At 46.3% G+C, this 21,052-nt stretch overlaps 1 protein-coding gene across 1 annotated transcript; it reads right to left on the bottom strand.

The window, feature by feature from the left end:
- Positions 1–2,584: 2,584 nt before the first annotated feature.
- Positions 2,585–21,009, bottom strand: DBR1 (debranching RNA lariats 1). Its single transcript, XM_056846909.1, has 8 exons — positions 20,810–21,009; positions 17,103–17,227; positions 15,043–15,123; positions 14,071–14,156; positions 12,342–12,566; positions 9,175–9,255; positions 7,680–7,825; positions 2,585–3,251 (listed from the first exon to the last, which is right to left on the bottom strand). Exons 1-8 carry the CDS (start codon positions 21,007–21,009, stop codon positions 2,585–2,587), a joined length of 1,611 nt encoding a protein of 536 aa, XP_056702887.1.
- Positions 21,010–21,052: the final 43 nt, after the last annotated feature.

Here is a 21,052-nt window from a genome sequence, read left to right on the forward strand (position 1 = left end):
CAGAGGGGGTTTAGACAAATTCAGAGAAAATAGGTATATCAATGGCTATTTGCCCCAATGACTAAATAGAACAAACCCCACTGGTTTGTTGGCAAGCCCCTATAGAGCCAATGCTTTTGGTTACTTTCAGAAAGACTTGCTGCTACTGTGCGCACATAGAAAGTGAGGGCATTTGCTTGTTAGGCAAAGGGTTCCCTAAAAAAAACTGCTAAAGGCTGCCACCACTCAGGGGATCTCCTGAGAACATCTAGACTGACCCGCTAAGAAGTGTTCCTCCTAGCATAGTAGTGGTGGAAAGTGCCATCAAGTCGCAGCCGACTTACAGTGACCCTATAGGATTTTCCAGGCAAGAGATGTTCAGAGATGATTTGCCATTGCCTGCCTCTGTATAACAACCCTGGACTTCCTTGGTGGTCTCCCATCCAGCTGTCCCTGCTTTGCTTTTGAGATCTGATGAGATTGGGCTAGCCCTGAGCTATCCAGGGCAGGGCATAGTACTAGACCCCTACAGAAATAACAATGTAAACCCTGGGGCATACCTTATGGAAAACTAGGTAGGTAGCATCCATACTGTCAAGAGATTAAGAGAAACATCCCAGAGAAATATATGGTACTAAACAAAGTCCCCCAAAAAAGTCTTCATAAAGTTTATTGTAAAATAGAGAGGAGGGAAAGGGAAAAGGTGGAGTCAAAAAGGGGTAGAAAAAGAAGACAAAACAAAAATACAGGGAAGAGCACACAATATCACAGCACTTTCAAATAGAAAGCAATAATGTTGGTCTAACTTAGCTAGTGACGCTTTACGTAGATTCTTCAAAGAACGTGCAGAGTTCCTTTTAGTAACTCGATGCTCGGGAGGGGGGGAAAGGTGTTAATGTCCACCCAGTATCTTGTGGTTACCAGATTCACACAGTTCTGATGGGACAAGAGAAAATCTAAAAAAAAACACCTCGATATTTATGGACAATGGAATCTAACCTAAACCACCCTCTAGGAGTGACTAGCTGGTTTAACTAATCCAGTGCAGAGCCCCATCTCCGATGTCAGAGGCTAACGTTACCAACCAGAAAATTACTCAGATGAGAGTCCCTCCCACCGAGTAGCTGTTAGTGACTCTGGAGCCCTGTGACAAACAGTTGGTCCCATCTTGTTATAGGACTTACTTACACACACACAGATCAAAGTGAAAAATTGTGGTATTAAATATTATAGAACAAAAAAGGGGAAAAAAACTCAACCAGATATGTAGACAGAGCTTCAAAGGATGAGCTACAAAGGATATAATATAACAAAATCATTACATTTATTGCAAGGTGTACACAGTAAAATTGTTAAAAACGTAGGGCCTGGAATACAGGCTACATATAAAAATCAGCTATAAAATTCTTATGCACAGTTGATATACAAACAATGTAAATGACCCAACGCTTGACTAGACGCGTTCCAGCTTTAGTGGCAGGACCCCAATTTGAGTTAAGAATTTACATCGAGCCACACAATATATTAGATAAAAATATTTCATAAAGTTTATTTCTGGATGTGTTTTTTTATAATTTTATGTATTTATGACCACTGAGGAAGGCCTATTCAGGCTGAAACACGTCTGGTCAAGCATTGGTCATTTACATTGTTTGTATATCAACTGTGCAAAAGAATTTTATAACTGATTTTTATATTTTGCCTGTATTCCAGGCACTGTTTTTAAACAACTTTTAACAATTTAACTGTGTACACCTTGCAACAAATGTAATTATTTTGTTATATTGTATAGTTTGTAGCTCGGCCTTTGAAGCTCTGTATTAACAATGGGCGAAAACGCACGGTCGCTTTAGCCTCCTTTATTCCGTTTCAGCCAGGATTCAGCCAGGATTGAACGCATGCGTTTCGCCGAACATGAGTTCAATCCTGGCTGAATCCTGGCTGAAACAGGGAAAAGGAGGCTAAAGCAACCATGCGTTTTCACCCATCCCTGGTTCACTTCTGACATGCTAAAGTCACCCTGACTTAGCCAATTTCACGTGGCAAATATCATTTTGAAGTCGCCCTTTCACAGCTGATACATCCCATGTGAGACAGCCTATGAGCTCTTGAAGCCAAAACAACATATACCATCTCTTGCCATTGGAAGAGAGGGGAGGGGCTTCCCTGAGAAATCCTGACCGCTTGAAATTTGTCAAGGCAAAGTGAACCAATTGCAGGATTCAGATCTAGGAGTGCTATTGCAGTGGGTGGAAAGAATGGGGGGAAAGGAAGGGGAGCACACCGATTTATTATCCTCCATCAACTCTGAGAACATCCTTCTTCCAACTCTCATTAGCATTTTAAAAAGTCTCCTTGCCTGGCAAGGCCCTGTAAAAAAGTAAAGTAACGGATTGTATAAAAAAAGTAACTGGGCACACTGATATTTATTCCCATAAAACTTCTGTGATATTATAAAAGTTATGTTTTTTGTTTTTGTTTTTTTAATAACAGGGCTGGTTGACACCATTAAAACCATCCCCCCAAAATCTAGTCTTGCGCCAACCTCCACCAAGCCAGACACATGTCCAAGAATAGCCTTTGAGGCCGCACAAACGGAGGCTCTTCATTCCACCTCGTCTTCCTCCTGTGATGCATAGATGGCCTGGTTCCGTCTCTTAATTTTCTTTTTGCCGCTCTTTTCTTCTTCTTCGTCTCCAAGGCTTATCCGCTTCAGGGGCTTGTTGGAGGCGTTCTGCTCTTCCTCCTGGGTCCCGCTACTTAGCTGACCCGGGGGGTCAGCGCTCGTGCTGTCCGGGCCATCGTCGGACGATACGTTCATGCTGCTCGGCAGCCTCCTGAGTTCAGAATTCGTGGAGGTGGCGTCCGACTGCTGGTCCGAGCTGTCGTCTGGATCTTCCTCGCCGCTGACTTCGTCATCCAGCAGTATCTCGTCAGGGTTGACCGAGGTAGTCAACCCAGACACATCAGTATTATAGTCACTGGCCTCCCCAGTACTGTCTATCTCCTCCTCCTCCTCCTCCTCCTCCTCGTCCCCTCTCTGCGCCAGGATCTCCTCTCTCAATTGCTGGATTCTGCTGTTGATGTCAACCAGGCCAAACCGGGCACAGAACTCGGTGGTTTGGGGATTGATTCTGTGAACCGGCATTGAGCGCTGCTGCGATTTGTTGCTGTCTGAGTCAACAGCGCTGAAGTTCTGGGGAATCTGAAGGTCATTGTTGGCCTCTTCCAGCACCTCCTTGATATCTTCTTCTGTAACGCTGTAATCCCACCTGCAAGGAGTCAAAAAGCAGGTGAGACAAAGTTAGGCAACAAAGCTCGCCCCTTTTGTCTATTTCTTTATTATTATTATTAAGACTGGTTACTGTGTAAGAGAGCCATGTGGAGCACAGTGGTAAGCTGCAGTCCTGCAGTCAAAAGCTCTGCGATCCCGACGGAAGTCGGTTTCAGGTAGCCAGCTCGAGGTTGACTCAGCCTTCCATCCTCCTGAGGTCGGTAAAATGAGTACCCAGCTTGCTGGGGGTAAAGTAGGGAAGGCAATGGCAAACCACCCCATAAACAAAGTCTGCCTAGTAAACGTCGGAATGTGACGTCACCCCATGGGTCAATAATGACCTGGTGCTTGCACAGGGGACCGCCTTTACTTTTACTGTGTAATGCTAGCTATGATATCACTCCTCTTCTCTTGCTGAGTTTGCACGCTGACTGAAAGCTCATACACTTTTTAACCGTCATGCTTAGACCTACCTTCATCTTGGACAGTTGGTTGAAACAGTTACAGAATTGCTTTTTAACAGAGGTTAGGAGTTCAGACTGGACTTCTTATCTGGCTATATCAGATGTATGGGAAACCAAAGGGGTTGAATTAAACACTATCTACTATAACAAAAATACATTTATTTTAACATATATTGAACACAACTGTATTTCAAAACACTGGGCCTAAAATAAGGCTTCCTAAAAAACACAGAAATGTTTACCAATATTACCAACACATATACAGTTGATGTTAGTATATACAATGACCAAAATAAGACCAGATGCGTTTCGGCCCTTTAAAGCGCTTCTTCAGTGGTCATACATGCATAATTTTACAATACACATCCTGACATTTACACAGACGTAATCCAAGGTAAAAAAAACTCTATTATTCTGTGTGCCTTTATATAAAAATAGTTAGTCCATGTGTCTTAAAACATGGCTCACGGCTCACACCTGGAAGGAGGTATCCAGCATTTCAGGATGTGTATTACATCAACAAATGTGAAGAAAAGAATGGCCAGATGTATCTCATATGTACCTGCTCATTGGCTTATTTGCGCTTATGTTGCTTATCTCATATTTAGTTATAACCAACCAGATATCGAGACATAACCACATGATTGCAATAGATCAGATTTATAGAAAGATTAGATTGATATTTTTTCTAAAAATATGGATTCCTTTGACAATCCAACCAAATATATCTGGCTGGAAGTCTCAGAAGAATAGATGAGATCTTTAGGTGAGATTTTTGGGTAACTTGGGCTTTTCTGATAATCCCTAAAAGAAGTGAGGGGAAAAAAGCTAAAACCTGATTTTTAAAAAACCATTGCTATAATTTGATTGAGCAATGTTAGGAACGCTAATAATTTAGCCATTTCTTTCACAGTAATTTAGGGTTAATTTTTTCATGCCTTTCTTTTTGTCTCGTTCAATAAAAAGGATCTTTTATTGATAAGTTTATTCAGGTCTTCTGTCTGGTTTGCTGGTTAACAGTTCAAAGAACCAAATCTCCTTTAGTAAGCGGAATCCTGGAGAACTCTGCCTCTAATCCGTTTTGCACAGGCAAAGCCCTGAAAACTATTCAGCACAGATCCTCTCATTAGGGGACAAGAGCAACTGTCCTATGGGGAGCGGTTAAGACGCTTAGGGCTGTTTAGTTTGGAAACAAGGTGGCTAAGGGGAGACATGATGGAGGTCTATAAAATTATGCATGGTGTGGAGAGTGGACAGGGAGAAGCTTTTCTCCCTCTCCCATAATACTAGAACGTGGGGTCATCTGCTGAAGCTGGAGGGTGACAGATTCAAAACAGATAAAAGGAAGTATTTTTTCACACAACGCATAGTTAAATTGTGGAACGCCCTGCCCCAGGATGTGATGATGGCTGCCAACTTGGAAGGCTTTAAGAGGGGAGTGGACATGTTCATGCAGGAAAGGGGTATTCATGGCTATTAGTTTAAATGGATACTAGTCATGCTGCATGCCTATTCTCTCTAGTATCAGAGGAGCATGCCTATTATATTAGGTACTGTGGAACACAGGAAGGATGGTGCTGCTGCAGTCGTCTTGTTTGGGGGCTTCCTAGAGGAACCTGGTTGGCCTCTGTGTGAACAGACTGCTGGACTTGATGGGCCTTGGTCTGATCCAGCAGGGCCCTTCTTATGTTCTTATGATGCGGGAGGGAATCTCTCATTACAACTGGTTCCATGCAGAACCTGTGCTTATTGAAGCTTGCAGTTGCTTTTCAAGCAGGTCTTTCCTTAGTGCGTCGGTTGCTGGGTATGCAAATAGGTCTGAGAGGAACAGGAGATGCAACAAATGTAACCCAGCTGGGCCACCCGCGGTGATGTCTGCTCCCTGCCCTTGTCTTTACCCCAGCTGCCCTTCCTCCCAAAGAGCACCAAAATACATCATCATAGAGAGCCAGCATGGTGTAGTGGTTAAGAGCGGTGGTTTGGAGCGGTGGACTTTAATCTGGAGAACTGGGTTTGATTCCCCACTCCTCCACAAGAGCAGCAGACCCTAATCTGGTGAACTGGATTTGTTTCCCCACTCCTCCACATGAAGCCAGCTGGGTGACCTTGGGCTAGTCACAGCTCTCTCAGAGCTCTCTCAGCCCCACCTACCTCACACAGTGTCTGTTGTGAGGAAGGGAAGGCGATTGTAAGCCAGTTTGATTCTCCCTTAAGTGGTAGAGAAAGTAGACATATAAAAACCAACTCTTCTTCATCATACAAATATGTGTAAGAATGCCTGGAGAAAAAGTATGGCTTAGCTTTCCCACCCCACCAGCAACCAGTCTCCCCACTTCAAGTCACACTCGGAAAAGCAGAGCTTTCAATTTAATTTTCTTCACCAACTCCCAAAGCAACAAGTATTCTTCATTAACTGCTTTGTCTGAAAGAAGGATTGCATGGGCAGCCAAGTAGGGAGACAGAAGGGTCCCACAACACCCTATTTTGAGGGGGGGGGGAGAGAGATGAACCAAGAGAGTCTAGGGGAATGAGTGGCTGAGCACATACTTGGGTATCTTTCTCTCCAGTACAAAACTCCCAGGTGTGCAGGTTGGCTACTGGAGGGAAGGACATAAGAACATAAGAAAAGCCCTGCTGATTCAGACCAAGGCCCATCAAGTCCAGCAGTCTGTTCACACAGTGGCCAACCAGGTGCCTCTAGGAAGCCACAAACAAGACGACTGCAGCAGCACCATCCTGCCTGTGTTCCACAGCACCCAAGATAATGGACATGCTCCTCTGATCCTGGAGAGAATAAGTATGCATCATGACTAGTATCCATTCTAACTAACAGCCATGAATACCCTTCTCCTCCTTGAATATGTCCACTCCCTTCTTAAAGCCCTCCAAACTGGCAGCCATCACCACATCCTGGGGCAGGGAGTTCCACAATTTAACTATGCGTTGTGTGAAAAAATACTTCCTTTTATCTAGATAATTCACAATGGGTAGCCGTGTTAGTCTGTCTGCAGTAGTAGAGAAGAGCAAAAGTCCAGTGGCACCTTAAAGACTAACAAAAATATTTTCTGGCAGGGTATGAGCTTTCATGAGTCTGAATAAGTGAGCTGTGACTCACGAAAGCTCATACCCTGCCAGAAAATATTTTTGTTAGTCTTTAAGGTGCTACTGGACTCTTGCTCTTTCCTTTTATCTGTTTTGAATCTCTCGCCCTCCAGCTTTAGCAGATGACCCCGTGTTCTAGTATTATGGGAGAGGGAGAAAAACTTCTCCCTGTCCACTCTCTCCAAACCATGCATAATTTTATAGACCTCTATCATGTCTCCCCTTAGCCGCCTTCTTTCCAAGCTAAACAGCCATAAGCGTCTTAACCGCTCCCCATAGGACAGTTGCTCTAGTCCCCTAATCATTTTGGTTGCTCTTTTATGCACCTTCTCAAGCTCTGTAATAGCCTTTTTTAGGTGTGGTGACCAGAACTGTACACAGTATTCCAAGTGTGGTCTCGCCATAGATTTGTACAATGGCAGTATGATATCAGCAGTTTTATTCTCAATTCCTTGTCTAATTATGGCCAGCATGGAATTTGCCTTTTTTGTGCTCAGGACCCGCAGAAGCGACATTGCGACATCCTAAAGCAGGGGAAAGCGGTGCCATTCTGCTAGTCTTTGGATGCCCGCCTCCCAGGCAAACCGTTGCAAGTATCCCAAACTCAGCGTGCCACCTTCCCAAGGGTACCTCTGCTGTCTATGCTGCCAGAATGGTTCAAGAAGAGAAAGCAGACAGACAGACTTTGCAGAGGCATCGGGACTCGATTCGAAAAGCTGATTTCTTTGAGAAGCCCTGGGCTTCGGTTTAACGGTTTGGGCCTCCAGCCCAGCTGAATTTCGGAATGTCAACCAAGCAGATGTTTGCAGGTAAGAATTCTAGCCCTCGAGCCCCCGGCAAACGTCCTCCGTTCTACCTACTTGGCATGCAGTCCGTTGTTTTCGGGCATATTCCAGGAGTTTGGAGACACGTTGATGAGGTTGTTAGTCGCTTTGAGAATAGCAATCCATTCCGGGTCGTATTCCAGGGAGTCAGAGGCGCTGGGGTTGTGCTCGATCTCTACAATCTTAAAACACACACACACACACATCCCCCAGAAGTTAGGAAGCTCCATTTGTGCCCTCTTTCAGCAGGAAGACATAGTCGGCTTCTCTCAACACTTTGCTTTTTTCTCCCCTCTCCTTCTGGAAGGGCCAAGAAACTCTGTATCCAAAGCCCGGCCATGAAGGGTTACACTAGCCTAACCGTACAATGCAACACGCCTTTCTAAGCCCATTAAAGCCAACAGGCTTACAAGGGTGAAACTCTGCACTGGATTGCTCTGCATATCAGGAATTGGAAAGACAGGACTTGTGGCAGCCGGCTGAAGCTTTTAGTTTCACTCAGAGAGCAACAAATTGTATAAATTTCACATGAAGCTACCTTGTACTGAATCCATCAGTCCATCAAAGTCAGTATTGTCCACTCAGACTGAAAGTGGCTCTCCAGGATCTCAGGCGGAGGTCTTTTATATCACCTGCTACCTGATCCTTTTAACTGGAGATGCCAGGGATTGAACCTGGGACCTTCTGCATGCCAAGCAGATACTCTACCATTAAGCCATGACCCTTCCTTCATTGGACTGTGGTAATTTTACAGTAAAACCAGAGGAAACACCTGTGAAGCGACCTCCAGTGTAGTTTTTCTTGCTAAATAGCAGATGGGGAGGGGGGTTTGAAGACTCCACTTTGGATTAGGGCCACAGTACTGGGGGAGGGGTATCATCTGTTTCCCCCCCTGCAAACTTTCCCAACAACTCCTTCCACACAGCCCAAGCTGCCAATTGCCCTAATGGCTTTTTAGCATCCACTTTTGAAAAGAAAGAACAGTGACCAAGGCCTGCAAAGAATCCCTTATTCCCGTCAAAGGAAGGCCCTGCTCTTCAGCTTCAAAAGCAGTGACCTATCTCCTCGCGTAACAGAACAATACACTCTTCAGATAACGGCCATCTTAATAACAATTCTACCTCTCTCAGGCCTGACAATATGTAACAGAACAAGCTGAGGACCTGCCAGGAATCGCAGGAAGGAATAACTTGAAAGGCACCCTTCCAAAAAATATTTTCCACGATTCTGTAAAGTCATATACAGGCCAATTTAACAGACACTGAGCTCATCTAAACCTTCTGTGCCTTACAGAGCATATACAGGCCTCCTCAAGCTGCTCTGGAGCTCGGTCTGATTCCCCCACCTCCCCAGTTTCCTTTTGGTTCATGTAAGAAGTCATATTTTTCTGTATACGTGGGGATTCCCCACCAAAGAGGAGACCAGTCTGCCCGTTTTCACTGCTTCTCTGGTCATAACAAAGGCCAACCATGTAGGAAGGCCAACCGGGTAAGTATTAGGAGACGGGATGGAACATTCCGGAGACTCTTACCTGAAGGAAGTCTCGCCGAGGTAAACACTTATCCAAGGCCAGAAATTTTGTCGCTTTGGGCTGTTGCTCACTGCCGTTGGCCTAGAAAGTAGGAGTAAAGATGTGTAATATGTTTATGTGGTAAAGATGGCCATTCTTATAAAACAGGTAAGCAACACCACTTGGAAGCAACAAAACAGAAGCATGCATATTCATCCCTCACACTCACCCTTCTTGAAAAAAGCTCATAGCGGTTGGCAAAGATGGAATGATTACATTTTTATTGACATTCTTTTTTTGGGTGCTATGCTTTCTTCTCTTAAAAAAAAACTAAGCAGTTTTTGGTTTATAGGACTCTCAATTCAACCAACAGTGCATGTAGTAGTTGGGTTAGGCTTGGGGACCTTGGACTAGATATTCTCTTAGCCTAACCTTCCTCACAGGGTCACTGTGAACATCATTTGATAGAAGGGAAAATCATGTATACAGCCCTTAAAGTGATGGAGGAAGGGCAGAATAGATGTGCATAAAATAATAATAAAAACCAAAAATCCCTTGAAAGAAGAAAATTTGGTTTTTATACCCCGCTTTTCTCTACCTTTAAGGAATCTCAAAGTGGCTTACAATCGCCTTCCCTTCCCCTCCCCACAACAGACACCTCCCCACAACAGACACAACAGGTGGGGCTGAGAGAGCTCAGAGAGAACTGTGACTGGCCCAAGGTCAGCCAGTAGGCTTCATGTGGAGGAGTGGGGAAACCAACTCGGTTCTCCAGATTAGAGTCTGCTGCTCTGAACTACTACACCACACTGGTTCTAGCATACAGCTGGCCTGAGGCTGGGCTACAAACCAGTCCCTGAATCAAATCTTGCATCTGTCACAAACTAAACCAGATGTTTTTAGGCACAGTCACTCTTCACTTGCCTACCCCCTTCTATAACTTGGGGGTAGTAAAACTAACGGCCTGACAAGGATGTTGTAAGTCTCATGCAAAGAAAAGATACTTTGAACATTTGAAAACAGTAGATCAAGGCTCACTATAGTTCTTGAACGTAAAAGCAAAATGCCCAGTTGTTTTATAGCCTCAGCATGAAGAAACATGAAATATAGCTCCACAGTACACTTCCAAGCTTGCTCTCAGAACATGAACACATGAAGCTGCCTTATACTGAATCAGACCCTTGGTCCATCAAAGTCAATATTGTCTACTCAGACCAGCAGCGGCTCTCGAGGGTCTCAGGCAGAGGTCTATCCCATCACTTCCTTGCCTAGTCCCTTTAACTGGAGATGCCAGGGATTGAACATGGGACCTTCTGCATGCCAAGCAGATGCTCTACCGTTGAGACACAGCCCCTCCCCATAAGAAGAGGCCTGCTGGGTCAGACCAGTGGAGCATCTAGTCCAGCATCTTCTCGCACACAGTGGCCAACCAGTTTCTCTGGAGGTCTGAAATGACTTAAACTCGCCAAGGGCTATTTATTAAACAAAGAGATGTCAGCAAATCAGTGTCCTGTGGGTAATGTTTTCCCAATAAATTATAAAAAAGGGGAACCACCTTTCCAAAACCAAAACCAAACCTCTTTCTTGTTATTTCTTTGGGGGAAGGGAAGTAAGAATCTAGCCCACAGCAGATGGTCTTAGATGTGTGTGTGTGTTATATGCAGTTCAGTTGCTAAGTTGCTTCTGAATTATGGCAACCCTATGAATTAATGGCCCTGACCTGGATGGCCCAGGTTAGCCCAATTTCATCAGATCTCAGAATCTAAGCAGGGTTGGCCCTGGTTAGTACTTAGACGGGAGACCACCAAGGAATACAAGGGCTATTATGCACAGGAAGGCAATGGCAAACCACCTCTGTTAGTCTCATCTTGAAAACCCTACTGGGTTGCCATAAGTCATCTGCAATTTGTCAACACTTTACACACACACATGAATATCCCATGATCAAGTCATCCAAACTGAAGGTCGTGGCTTCCTTTACTGAGTTAATCCATCTCATGTTGGGTCTTTCTCTTTTCCTGCTGCCATCCGCTTTTCCTAGCATCATTGTCTTTTCCAATAAGTCTTGCTTTCTCCTGATGTGACCTCTCCCATTCTACTAAGCCACAATCAGATTTTGTGAACTCTTTCATACTGCAAGTTTATTTTTTATTTGATTTATACCTCACACCTTTCCCAGCCAGACTGGGCTCAGGGCACCTTCCAACAATAAACAGACATACAATATTAAATTAAAACATATAATTTAAAATCATAATGGTTAAGAGCGGTGGACTCTAATCTGGAGGACCGGGTTTGATTCCCCACTCCTCCACATGAGCGGCGGACTCTAATCTGGTGAACTGGGTTGATTTCCCCACTCCTACACACGAAGCCAGCTGGGTGACCTTGGGCTAGTCACAGTTCTCTCAGGACTCTCTCAGCCTCACCTACCTCACAAGGTGTCTGTTGTGGGGAAGGGAAGGTGATTGTAAGACGGTTTGAGACTCCTTAAAGGTAGGGAAAAAATCATGGTATAAAAAACCAACTCTTCTTCTTCTTCTAACCTAAAATTACAAGATAGAGCCCTGTGCTAAGAGTCACCTCATATGGTGAACTATCCTCTATAGGTGAGGTCGGTCCAAAGATGGTTAAAGGTAAAGGTCCCCTGTGCAAGCACCGGGTCATTCCTGACCCATGGGGTGACATCACATCCCGACGTTTCCTAGGCAGACTTTGTTTTTTACAGGTGGTTTGCCAGTGCCTTCCCCAGTCATCTTCCCTTTACCCCCAGCAAGCTGGGTATTCATTTTACCGGCCTCAGGAGGATGGAAGGCTGAGCCAACCTTGAGCCGGCTACCTGAAACCAACTTCCGTTGGGATCAGGTCGCGAGCAGAGCTTGGACTGCAGTACTGCACCTTACCACTCTCCAAAGATGGTAGAACGGTAAAATATGACTGAGCTGCTGCTAGCAATAAAGATTTCAGTTTCACTCAGAAGAGAAATCTGGGCCCGGCAGTTCAAACAAAGCTGTTCTAAAATCTCACAAGAAGCATATATTTCCCCTACTATAAGAGATTCTAACAGGAGTCCCAGATTAGTCTTTTAAAACGGCAACACATTGTGCTCCACCAAACCCCTCTGGAACCATCATCGTGAACACACCTGAATCCCAACACATGCGCAGCCGGGTTCCCCACTCCCTCACCTCGTGCTGCATCATGGCTGCGAATTTGACGTGAAGGTGCGCCGCGAACCAGTACGCGGGCTTCAAGTGCTGCAGAAGTTCCGACGCAGCGGGGCTTCCCAAAGTGTTGTCTTCCACTTCTTGGCGGAAAAAGGCTTTCTTCTTAAGCAGCGAGTTCTTGTTCCCGTAATGGTATATACCTCTGGGCCAGTCATGGGACATAAAGATATCCATGGGCTGCTTCAGCTGCTCACCCCAAAATGAAAGCGACACATGCATTAGGCGCAGCCGCCGCTGCTAGCAGAAGAATCTGAGAGACCAGGATGACAACGCAGACTTAAGGCGCTTTCACACACGTTGAATAATGCACTTTCAATCCGCTTTCAATGCACTTTAACGATAGTTTGCAAGTGAATTTAGACATTTCACACAGTAAAATCCAGCTTCAAAGTGCATTGAAAGTGGGTTGAAAGTGCTTTATTCAGCATGTGTGAAAGCGTCCTTACAAAACAGTCTTTCTTGGCAGCCCCTTCCTACCACCAAGCCAGATACGTGACTGGTCTTTTTAGTGGTTGCACTGCTGAGTGGTTACACCGCTCTGAGCCTAGTTTCAGCCGGGTAGTAAGTGGAAATAATAAATAAATAAATTACGCAATCAGCTCCCCATCAAGGTTAGGCAAACAACTTTATTTAGCATCCAGAACGGTTGCCAGTCCTGTCGTTGCATTGTAGATGAAAAGCTCATTTTTATTTTTAAAAGGGGAGGAATATAACATTTGCAGCAGGGGCTTCTGACCCACTGCGTTGTCTTCACTTCCTTGGTTCAGCATAAGGAAAGGCAGGATACAACTTGCCAAAGAATTTTTAAAAAAATCAAATCAGAAAGCTGGGGCTCAAGAAGAGCTCAGTAGCAAGATGCTAAACAAGGCTTCGAATCCTTTCCCAGCAATGTTTTCTAGCAGGTGAAACGGAGTGGGGGAGACAGTGCTAACTGGCCAGCAGCAGCTGAACAAGATTTGACTGAATTTGTTTCTCCCCTGCTTACAAGTACTTCATGCCGGTATCTTCTTTAAAAAGTAAAGGTAAAGGTAGTCTCCTGTGCAAGCACTGAGTCATTCCTGACTCATGGGGTGACGTCACATCCCGACGTTTACTAGGCAGACTTTGTTTTACGGGGTGGTTTGCCAGTGCCTTCCCCAGTTATCTTCCTTTCTGCTGCTTTACGGGTACTTTAATGCCTGGGCATACCCAGAGGTACAAGACAAAGGACTCTTGTCCTTCAGCTCTCAGTCCGAGGGCTGCAGCCTAAAGACGGATGCAGAATCTGTTAGCAGAGGGAGAATACCTGTTGCACACTCAGAAGCTCCCCTCCCCCCAGTTTGATGCTGCTTCTTGTTTTTTTGGTATTGTAAGCCACTTTGGTCCACATTGGGGAGAAAAGTGGGATATAAATAAATGTTGCCTGACTTTTCAAAAAAAATATCATCGGCAGGAAATAGCATAAGAACATAAGAAAGACCATGCTGGATCAGACCAAGGTCCATCAAGTCCAGCAGTCTGTTCACACAGTGGCCAACCAGGTGCCTCTAGCAGCTAAAGCACAGCCAACAGATCCTTGCCAAGAAGGAATTTACCCATTGGAGAACAATACCCCAAAGCACATTGAATAGGTGGCAGACTGCCAAGGTTGCTACACCACTAAATGTCCTCCAGCATAGCCCTGTACTCTGAAGAAAGTATTTATGCTAACCTGCTTGAGCTTGAAAACTTCGATATTTCTCACATGGTAGACACTTCTTAAGGTATTCTGGTTGTAAGGGGGACACTCAAAGTGGCCTGAAATAAGCAACAAATCATTAGTTACTAGGGCCAAACCCATGCTATTATTTACTATTATTTATTTAAAGAAGAAGAAGAAAAAGAGTTGATTTTTATACCCCGATTTTCTCTATCTTTAAGGAGTCTTAAACCGGCTTACAATTGCCTTCCCTTCTTCTCCCTCACAACAGACACCTTGTGAAGTAGGTGAGGCTGAGAGAGTTCAGAGAGAACTGTGACTAGCCCAAGATCACCCAGCAGGCTTCATGTCCAGGAGCAGGGAAACCAACCTGGTTCACCAGATTAGAGTCCACCGCTCATGCAGAGGAGTGGGGAATCGAACCCGGTTCTTCAGATTAGAGTCCGCTGCTCTTAACTACTATACCACACTGGCTCTCTGACTTCCTCACTAAGACTCAAGGCAGATTACAAAATCAAAAAACAATGCAATTTTTTAAAAATTATAAAAAATACAAAAACTGCAATTCAAAAACTAGATTACAAGAATTACGCAGTGCCCAAACACATAAAACCCCCTACAATAAACAGTGCAATACACTTCTGGGTAGCACTGTGTGTGAACAAGATCTTGGGTACGAGTGGACCATAAGTTAAATATGAGCAGCCAGTGTTATGCAGCAACAAAAAAGGCTAATGCGATATTAGGGTGAATCAACAGAGGCATAAAATCCAAATCACAAGATGTCATAGTTCCATTGTACACTGCATTGGTCAGGCTGCACCTGAAGTACTGTGTGAAGTTCAGGTGGCCTCATTTCAAAAAAGATGTGGACAGAATCGAGTGGGTGCAGAAGAGAGCGACGAGGATGATCAGGAGCCTGGAGACCAAGCCCTGTGAGGAAAGGCTAAGATTCCAGCCTGCAGCAAGACACCCCTGAAATACCTCTTTTGTAGTCGTGAGATTTGAAAATGCCAGAGATCCCACCGATTCGCACCCCGCGGTATTTTACTACTCCGGCATAACCTGAAAAGAGAAAAGATTATGTTATTTAACAGAAGTAGTAGTGTTGGTTTTTATATGCCGACTTTCTCCACCACTTAAGGAAGAATCAAACCGGCTTACAATCACCTCCCCCTCCCCACAACAGACGCCCTGTGAGGTAGGTGGGGCTGAAAGAGCTCTAAGAGAACTGTGACTAGCCCAAGGTCACCCAGCTGGCTTCACGTGTAGGAGTGGGGAAACCAACCCGGTTCACCAGATTAGCTTCCGCCGCCCATGTGGAGGAGTAAGGAATCAAACCCGGTTTTCCAGATTACACTACTTCAAACCACCACTCTTAATCACTACACTACGCTGGCAGGACAACGCTGTCTGCAAAAGCTGTCAACATAAACACCCCAATGCCTTTGTCTCATGCCCCCACATATGCCATCCCCAGAAACCATGTACCTCTTTTTTGCATGCACCCAAGTCCACACTGCCCAAAGAAGAGACAGCACTGAGCTGAAACCACCTGCGGCTTGACTTCTAGTTCTGCCAGCCTGCAGGGCCACGAGTAGGTGGTGTTTGCAACACAGATGGGTGTTTGCAACACAGATGCCAACTTCATCTTCCCCACAGTCAATGCCAACTCGCCCCAAGAATCCCCTCCGGGCTCACAACTAAGTTCTCCCATGCTACACTAACTTTTGTTTCACTTTTCAATCGCAGTGTCCCACTCTCAAAACGCTTTGGCATTTCCTGCTTCTGTCCATCCCATCAAGGAAGTTGAGGGGCTGTGGCTTAGCAGCAAAACACCTTGCCTTAGATGCAAAAGGTCCCAGGTTCAGTCCCTGGCACCTCCACTTAAAAAGGATCAGGTAGAAAATAATGGGGAAGAGCCTTCCAGTCAGGGTAGACAAGACTAGCATTAATCGTCTGACGTTCTGCCTCAGCATAAGACAGATTCACATGTTCATGTATGTTTGGGGGCTGTGGCTGAAAGGCATAGCATCTGCTTGTATGCAAAAGGCCTCAGAGTCAACCCCCAGAAAGATCTCCCCACTGTCAGTCAGAGCAGACAATGGTGGTGGGAAGTGTCGTCAAATTGCAGCCGACTTATGGCAACCCCATAGGGTTTTCAAGGCAAGAGATGTTCAGAGGTGAACACATGAAGCTGCCTTATACTGAATCAGACCCTTGGTCCATCAAAGTCAGTACTGTCTGCTCAGACCAGCAGCAGCTCTCCAGGGTCTCAGGCAGAGGTCTTTCACATAACTTACTTGCCTAGTCCCTTTAACTGGAGATGCCAGGGACTGAACCTGGGACCTTCTGCATGCCAAGCAGATGCTCTATCACTGAGCCATGGCCCCTGGTTTGCCACTGCTTGCAGAAGTACTTAGTCCAAAGAGAAATTACCCTGCTAAATTCAGTGCCAAAGAATGCAATTTGGGCCATTAGTTTAGTGGACTTCAAAAGGGGATTAGACAAATTAGATAGGGAAAACAGGTCTACCAATCGCTATTTGCCACAATGACTAAATAGAACAAAACCCTACTGGTTGGTTTGCAAGCCCCTTCAGAGCCAATGTTTTGGTTACTTTCAGAAAGACTTGCTGCTACTGTGCGCACATAGAAAGCGAGGGCATTTGCTTGTTAGGCAAAGGGTTCCCTAAAAAAAAACCTGGTAAAGGCTGCCACCACTCAGGGGATCTCCTGAGAACATCTAGACTGATCCACTAAGAAATGTTCCTCCTAGCACAGTAGTGGTGGAAAGTTCCATCAAGCCACAGCCCACTTACAGTGACCCCGTAAGGTTTTCCAGGCAAGAGATGTTCAGAGATGATTTGCCATTGCCCGGCTCTGTTTCACAACCCTGGACTTCCTCGGTGGCCTCCCATCCAAATACTAACCAGGGCCGACCCTGCTCAGCTTCCGCGATCTGACAAGATCGGGGTGGCCTGGGCCATCCAGGTCAGGAAACAGACAATACCAGCCACCAAAACAAGGAACACAATTTAATACCAAGGTAGTAGATGTTTGGAGCTACCCATCCACCATATGGGAGTTCCTGCAAATGATTGGAGGCTTCATGGTTTCCTCCAATGAAGAGGGTCAAGACCGGCGCCTTCTTCTCTCCAGAATAGTACCTAGCAGAACACAATCAAAAGTTTAAGGGCCATAGACAGAGGTGAGAAGCAAACAACATCTTTGGGCTTCTTCTCATTCCTTGCTCAGAATAAGTCCAAATGTCACTCATAAGAAGCAACGGATGAGAGCTGGGGGAAGATGCATTTACTAGGAAGTTTATATTCCACTCTTCCACTAATGGGATACAGGTTGTATATATGGTTATACCCCCCACACACACACACATACACACACACACACACACACTCACACAACAAGGCTACAGAGTAGATTAGGCTGAGAGAAAATGTCCGGCCCAAGGTCACCCAGTGAGTTTCATGGGGAATGGACTATCATGTTAGACTAGCAACTGGGAAACCAAAGTTTGAATCTTCCCTCAGCCATGGAAACTCATCGGACGACCTGGGGCCAGCCACTTTCCTGCAGCCTAGCCAGCCTCACAGGGTTGTGAGGATAAAATGGAGGAAAGCTGTTGTTTATGACTTTCTTTTATGCCCAGTGGCAGTTACATCTTAATAAATACTCTACAGCAGGGGTGGGGAACCTCCGGCCCGCGGGCCGTAAACGGCCCGTGGGATCATTTCATTCGGCCCCCAGCCCACCTGCGGAGGGCCACCTGCCAAGCCCCTCCCTGCAGGAACCCCCGTCTGGCGTGCGCTTCCCACACGGCCGCCGAAGGGCCCCCTGGCCACCCCCACCTCACTGGATCTCCCGGCTGGCGCCAAAGGGCCCCCTGCCAAGCCCCTCCCTGCTTGAACCCCCGGCTGTCGTGCGCTTCCCGAGCGGCTGCCGGAGGGCCCCCTAGCCAGCACCTCCCCGCTGGATCTCCCAGCTGGTGCGCTTCAGTAGAGCATCTTGGCAGGAGCTGTGGATCAGGGGGAGAGCATCTCCTTGGCAGGGGCTGTGGATCAGGGGGAGAGCATCTCCTTGGCAGGGGCTGTGGATCAGGGGGAGAGCATCTCCTTGGCAGGGGCTGTGGATCAGGGGGAGAGCATCTCCTTGGCAGGGGCTGTGGATCAGGGGGAGAGCATCTCCTTGGCATGCAGAAGGTCCCAGGCGCAGGATGGACTACCAAACATGCAGCATCTCTCTCTGTGTACTCTGTGCCCCTCCCCAATCTGTACCCTTCTAAGTTCAATCCAGGGCATTGCTGGCTCGGGCAAGAAATGAACAGAGGTGGGTTGCCATTGCCTTTCTCTGCGTAACGAGGCTGGTATTCCTTGGTGGTCTCATATCCAAGTACTAACCAGGGCCGACCTTGCTTAGCTTTTGAGATCTGATGAGATTAGGCTGGGCCATCCAAGTCAAGTTCCAGGCAGCATGTAAAATTTCTCAATAAACAAAATGTATTGGTTCTTGTGGGTTATCCGGGCTGTGTAACCGTGGTCTTGGTATTTTCTTTCCTGTTACTCCTCTGAAGATGCCTGCCACAGCTGCTGGCGAAACGTCAGGAAAGAAAATACCAAGACCACGGTTACACAGCCCGGATAACCCACAAGAACTATGAACTCTGACCATGAAAGCCTTCGACAAAACAAAATGTACTTCATAGTTTCTCTGGACCAAAATGGGTAGATTGCCAATAGGTTAAGATCCTAGACATCCGCAGGACAAACCTGCTGACACTTTCCAATGAGTAAGCCCCGCTGACTGGACTTGAGTAGGATTTAGAGTAGACCTGCATAACATTGCACTGCTGATTACTTTTTGTTTTATATATATAAATTTTGTATGGCCCCCGAATAATGTCCAAGATATCCAAATGGCCCTTGGCAAAAAAAAGGTTCCCCACCCCTGCTCTACAGTATTCCTTGTATTGGAGTGCACGCTCAGAGTATTTTACAATTTAGCCTCTAACTCACAATACTTCCTAGTACAATAAATCTGTTCGCCTGTACGGTTCCAAAGAGACTATCTCTGTCCCCCTTTGCTTTTACTGTGTGTGTGTTAAGTGCCGTCAAGTCGCTTCCGCCTCACGGCAGCCCTATGAATCAATTTCCTATCTTTGACAGCCTTGCTCAGATCTTGCAAATTGAAGGCCGTAGCTTCCACTATTGAGTCCACCTATCTCTTGTTGGGTCTTCTTCTTTTCCTGCTGCCCTCAACTTTTCCTAGCATGACTGTCTTCTCCAGTGACTCTTGTCGTCTCACGATGTGACCAAAATACGATAGCCTCAGTTTAGTCATTTTAGCTTCTAGGATCACTTCAGGCTTGATTTGATCTATAACCCACTGATTTGTTGTTGTTGTTTTGGCAGTCCACGGTATCCGTTAACACTCTCCTCCAACACCACATTTCAAGGGAATCTACTTTCTTCCTATCAGCTTTCTTCAATGTCCAATTTTCACTGTGTGTGTGAAGTGCCGCCAAGTAGCTTCCGACTCACGGCGACCCTGTGAATGAAAGTCCTCAGAAAAGTCCTACCTTTGACAGCCTTGTTCAGATCCTGCAAATTGAAGGCCGTGGCTTCCTTTATTGAGTCAGTCCATCTCTTGTTGGGTCTTCCTCTTTTCCTGCTGCCCTCCACTTTTCCTAGCATGACTGTCTTCTCCAGTGACTCTTGTCGTCTCACAATGTGACCAAAATACTACAGCCTCAGTTTAGTCATTTTAGCTTCTAGGGTCACTTCAGGCTTGATTTGATCTATAACCCACTGATTTGTTGTTGTTGTTGTTTTGGCAGTCCCGTAACACTCTCCTCCGACACCACATTTCAAAGGAATCTACTTTCTTCCTATCAGCTTTCTTCAATGTCCAATTTTCACTGTGTGTGTGAAGTGCCGCCAAGTCGCTTCCGACTCACGGCGACCCTGTGAATGAAAGTCCTCAGAAACGTCCTACCTTTGACAGCCTTGTTCAGATCCTGCAAATTGAAGGCCGTGGCTTCCTTTATTGAGTCAGTCCATCTCTTGTTGGGTCTTCCTCTTTTCCTGCTGTCCTCAACTTTCCCTAGCATGACTGTCTTCTCCAGTGACTCTTGTCGTCTCACGATGTGACCAAAATACGATAGCCTCAGTTTAGTCATTTTAGCTTCTAGGGTCATTTCAGGCTTGATTTGATCTAGAACCCACTGATTTGTTGTTGTTGTTGTTTTGTCAGTCCACTGTACCCGTAACACTCTCCTCCGACACCACATTTCAAAGGAATCTACTTTCTTCCTATCAGCTTTCTTCAATGTCCAATTTTCACTGTGTGTGTGTGTGTTAAGTGCCGCCAAGTCGCTTCCGACTCACGGCGACCCTATGAATGAAAGTCCTCCAAAGGGTCCCATCTTTGACAGCCTTGTTCAGATCCTGCAAATCGAAGGCGGTGGCTTCCTTTATTGAGTCAATTTCCACTCCAACAGACGGTTTGTCGCCCCAGAAGCCTCCAATACTTCTACTTCCTAACCTTAGACACGTGGTCAAACGGGGGAGGAGGGAACAGGACACCCAGGCCTCCCTCCGTCTCTGCCAACAGCCGGCTTGCGCTCTGCTCGTGCTCAGAGGCACTCTTGGCATCACACACACGCACACCCCCAATCCCAGTGCACCTCGGGGAGGAGCCCCAACGCGTAAAGGAAACTCCAGACGACTACTCACTGCGCGAAGCCCCCCATCTGCCGGTACTTGGGGGGGACGGCCATGCACTGCAGGTCGGCCGAGTCGCGGACGGCTTGGAAGTCCCCGGTGCAGAGGAGCAGGTCCGGGCGCGCGTGCCCGTGACGCTGCTCCATCAGCTCGAGCGTCTCGTACATCTTATCCAGCGCGCCATGGCAGCAACCAGTCACGGCCACCTTCATTTTTTCCTCCCCCCTCCCGAGCTGCTGCGCAGGCGCCAACGGC

This window comes from Euleptes europaea, chromosome 3 (genome assembly GCF_029931775.1).
Source record: "Euleptes europaea isolate rEulEur1 chromosome 3, rEulEur1.hap1, whole genome shotgun sequence".
NCBI lineage: Eukaryota > Metazoa > Chordata > Lepidosauria > Squamata > Sphaerodactylidae > Euleptes > Euleptes europaea.

Coding starts and splice junctions, on each gene's coding strand:
- DBR1 (XM_056846909.1), bottom strand. CDS start 21,009: ATGAAGGTGGCCGTGACTGGTTGCTGCCATGGCGCGCTGGATAAGATG. Junction 7,826..9,174: donor CTCGGCGAGACTTCCTTCAG/GTAAGAGTCTCC, acceptor GTGTGTTTTAAG/ATTGTAGAGATCGAGCACAA. Junction 3,252..7,679: donor AACAACGGACTGCATGCCAA/GTAGGTAGAACG, acceptor GACTCCTTGCAG/GTGGGATTACAGCGTTACAG.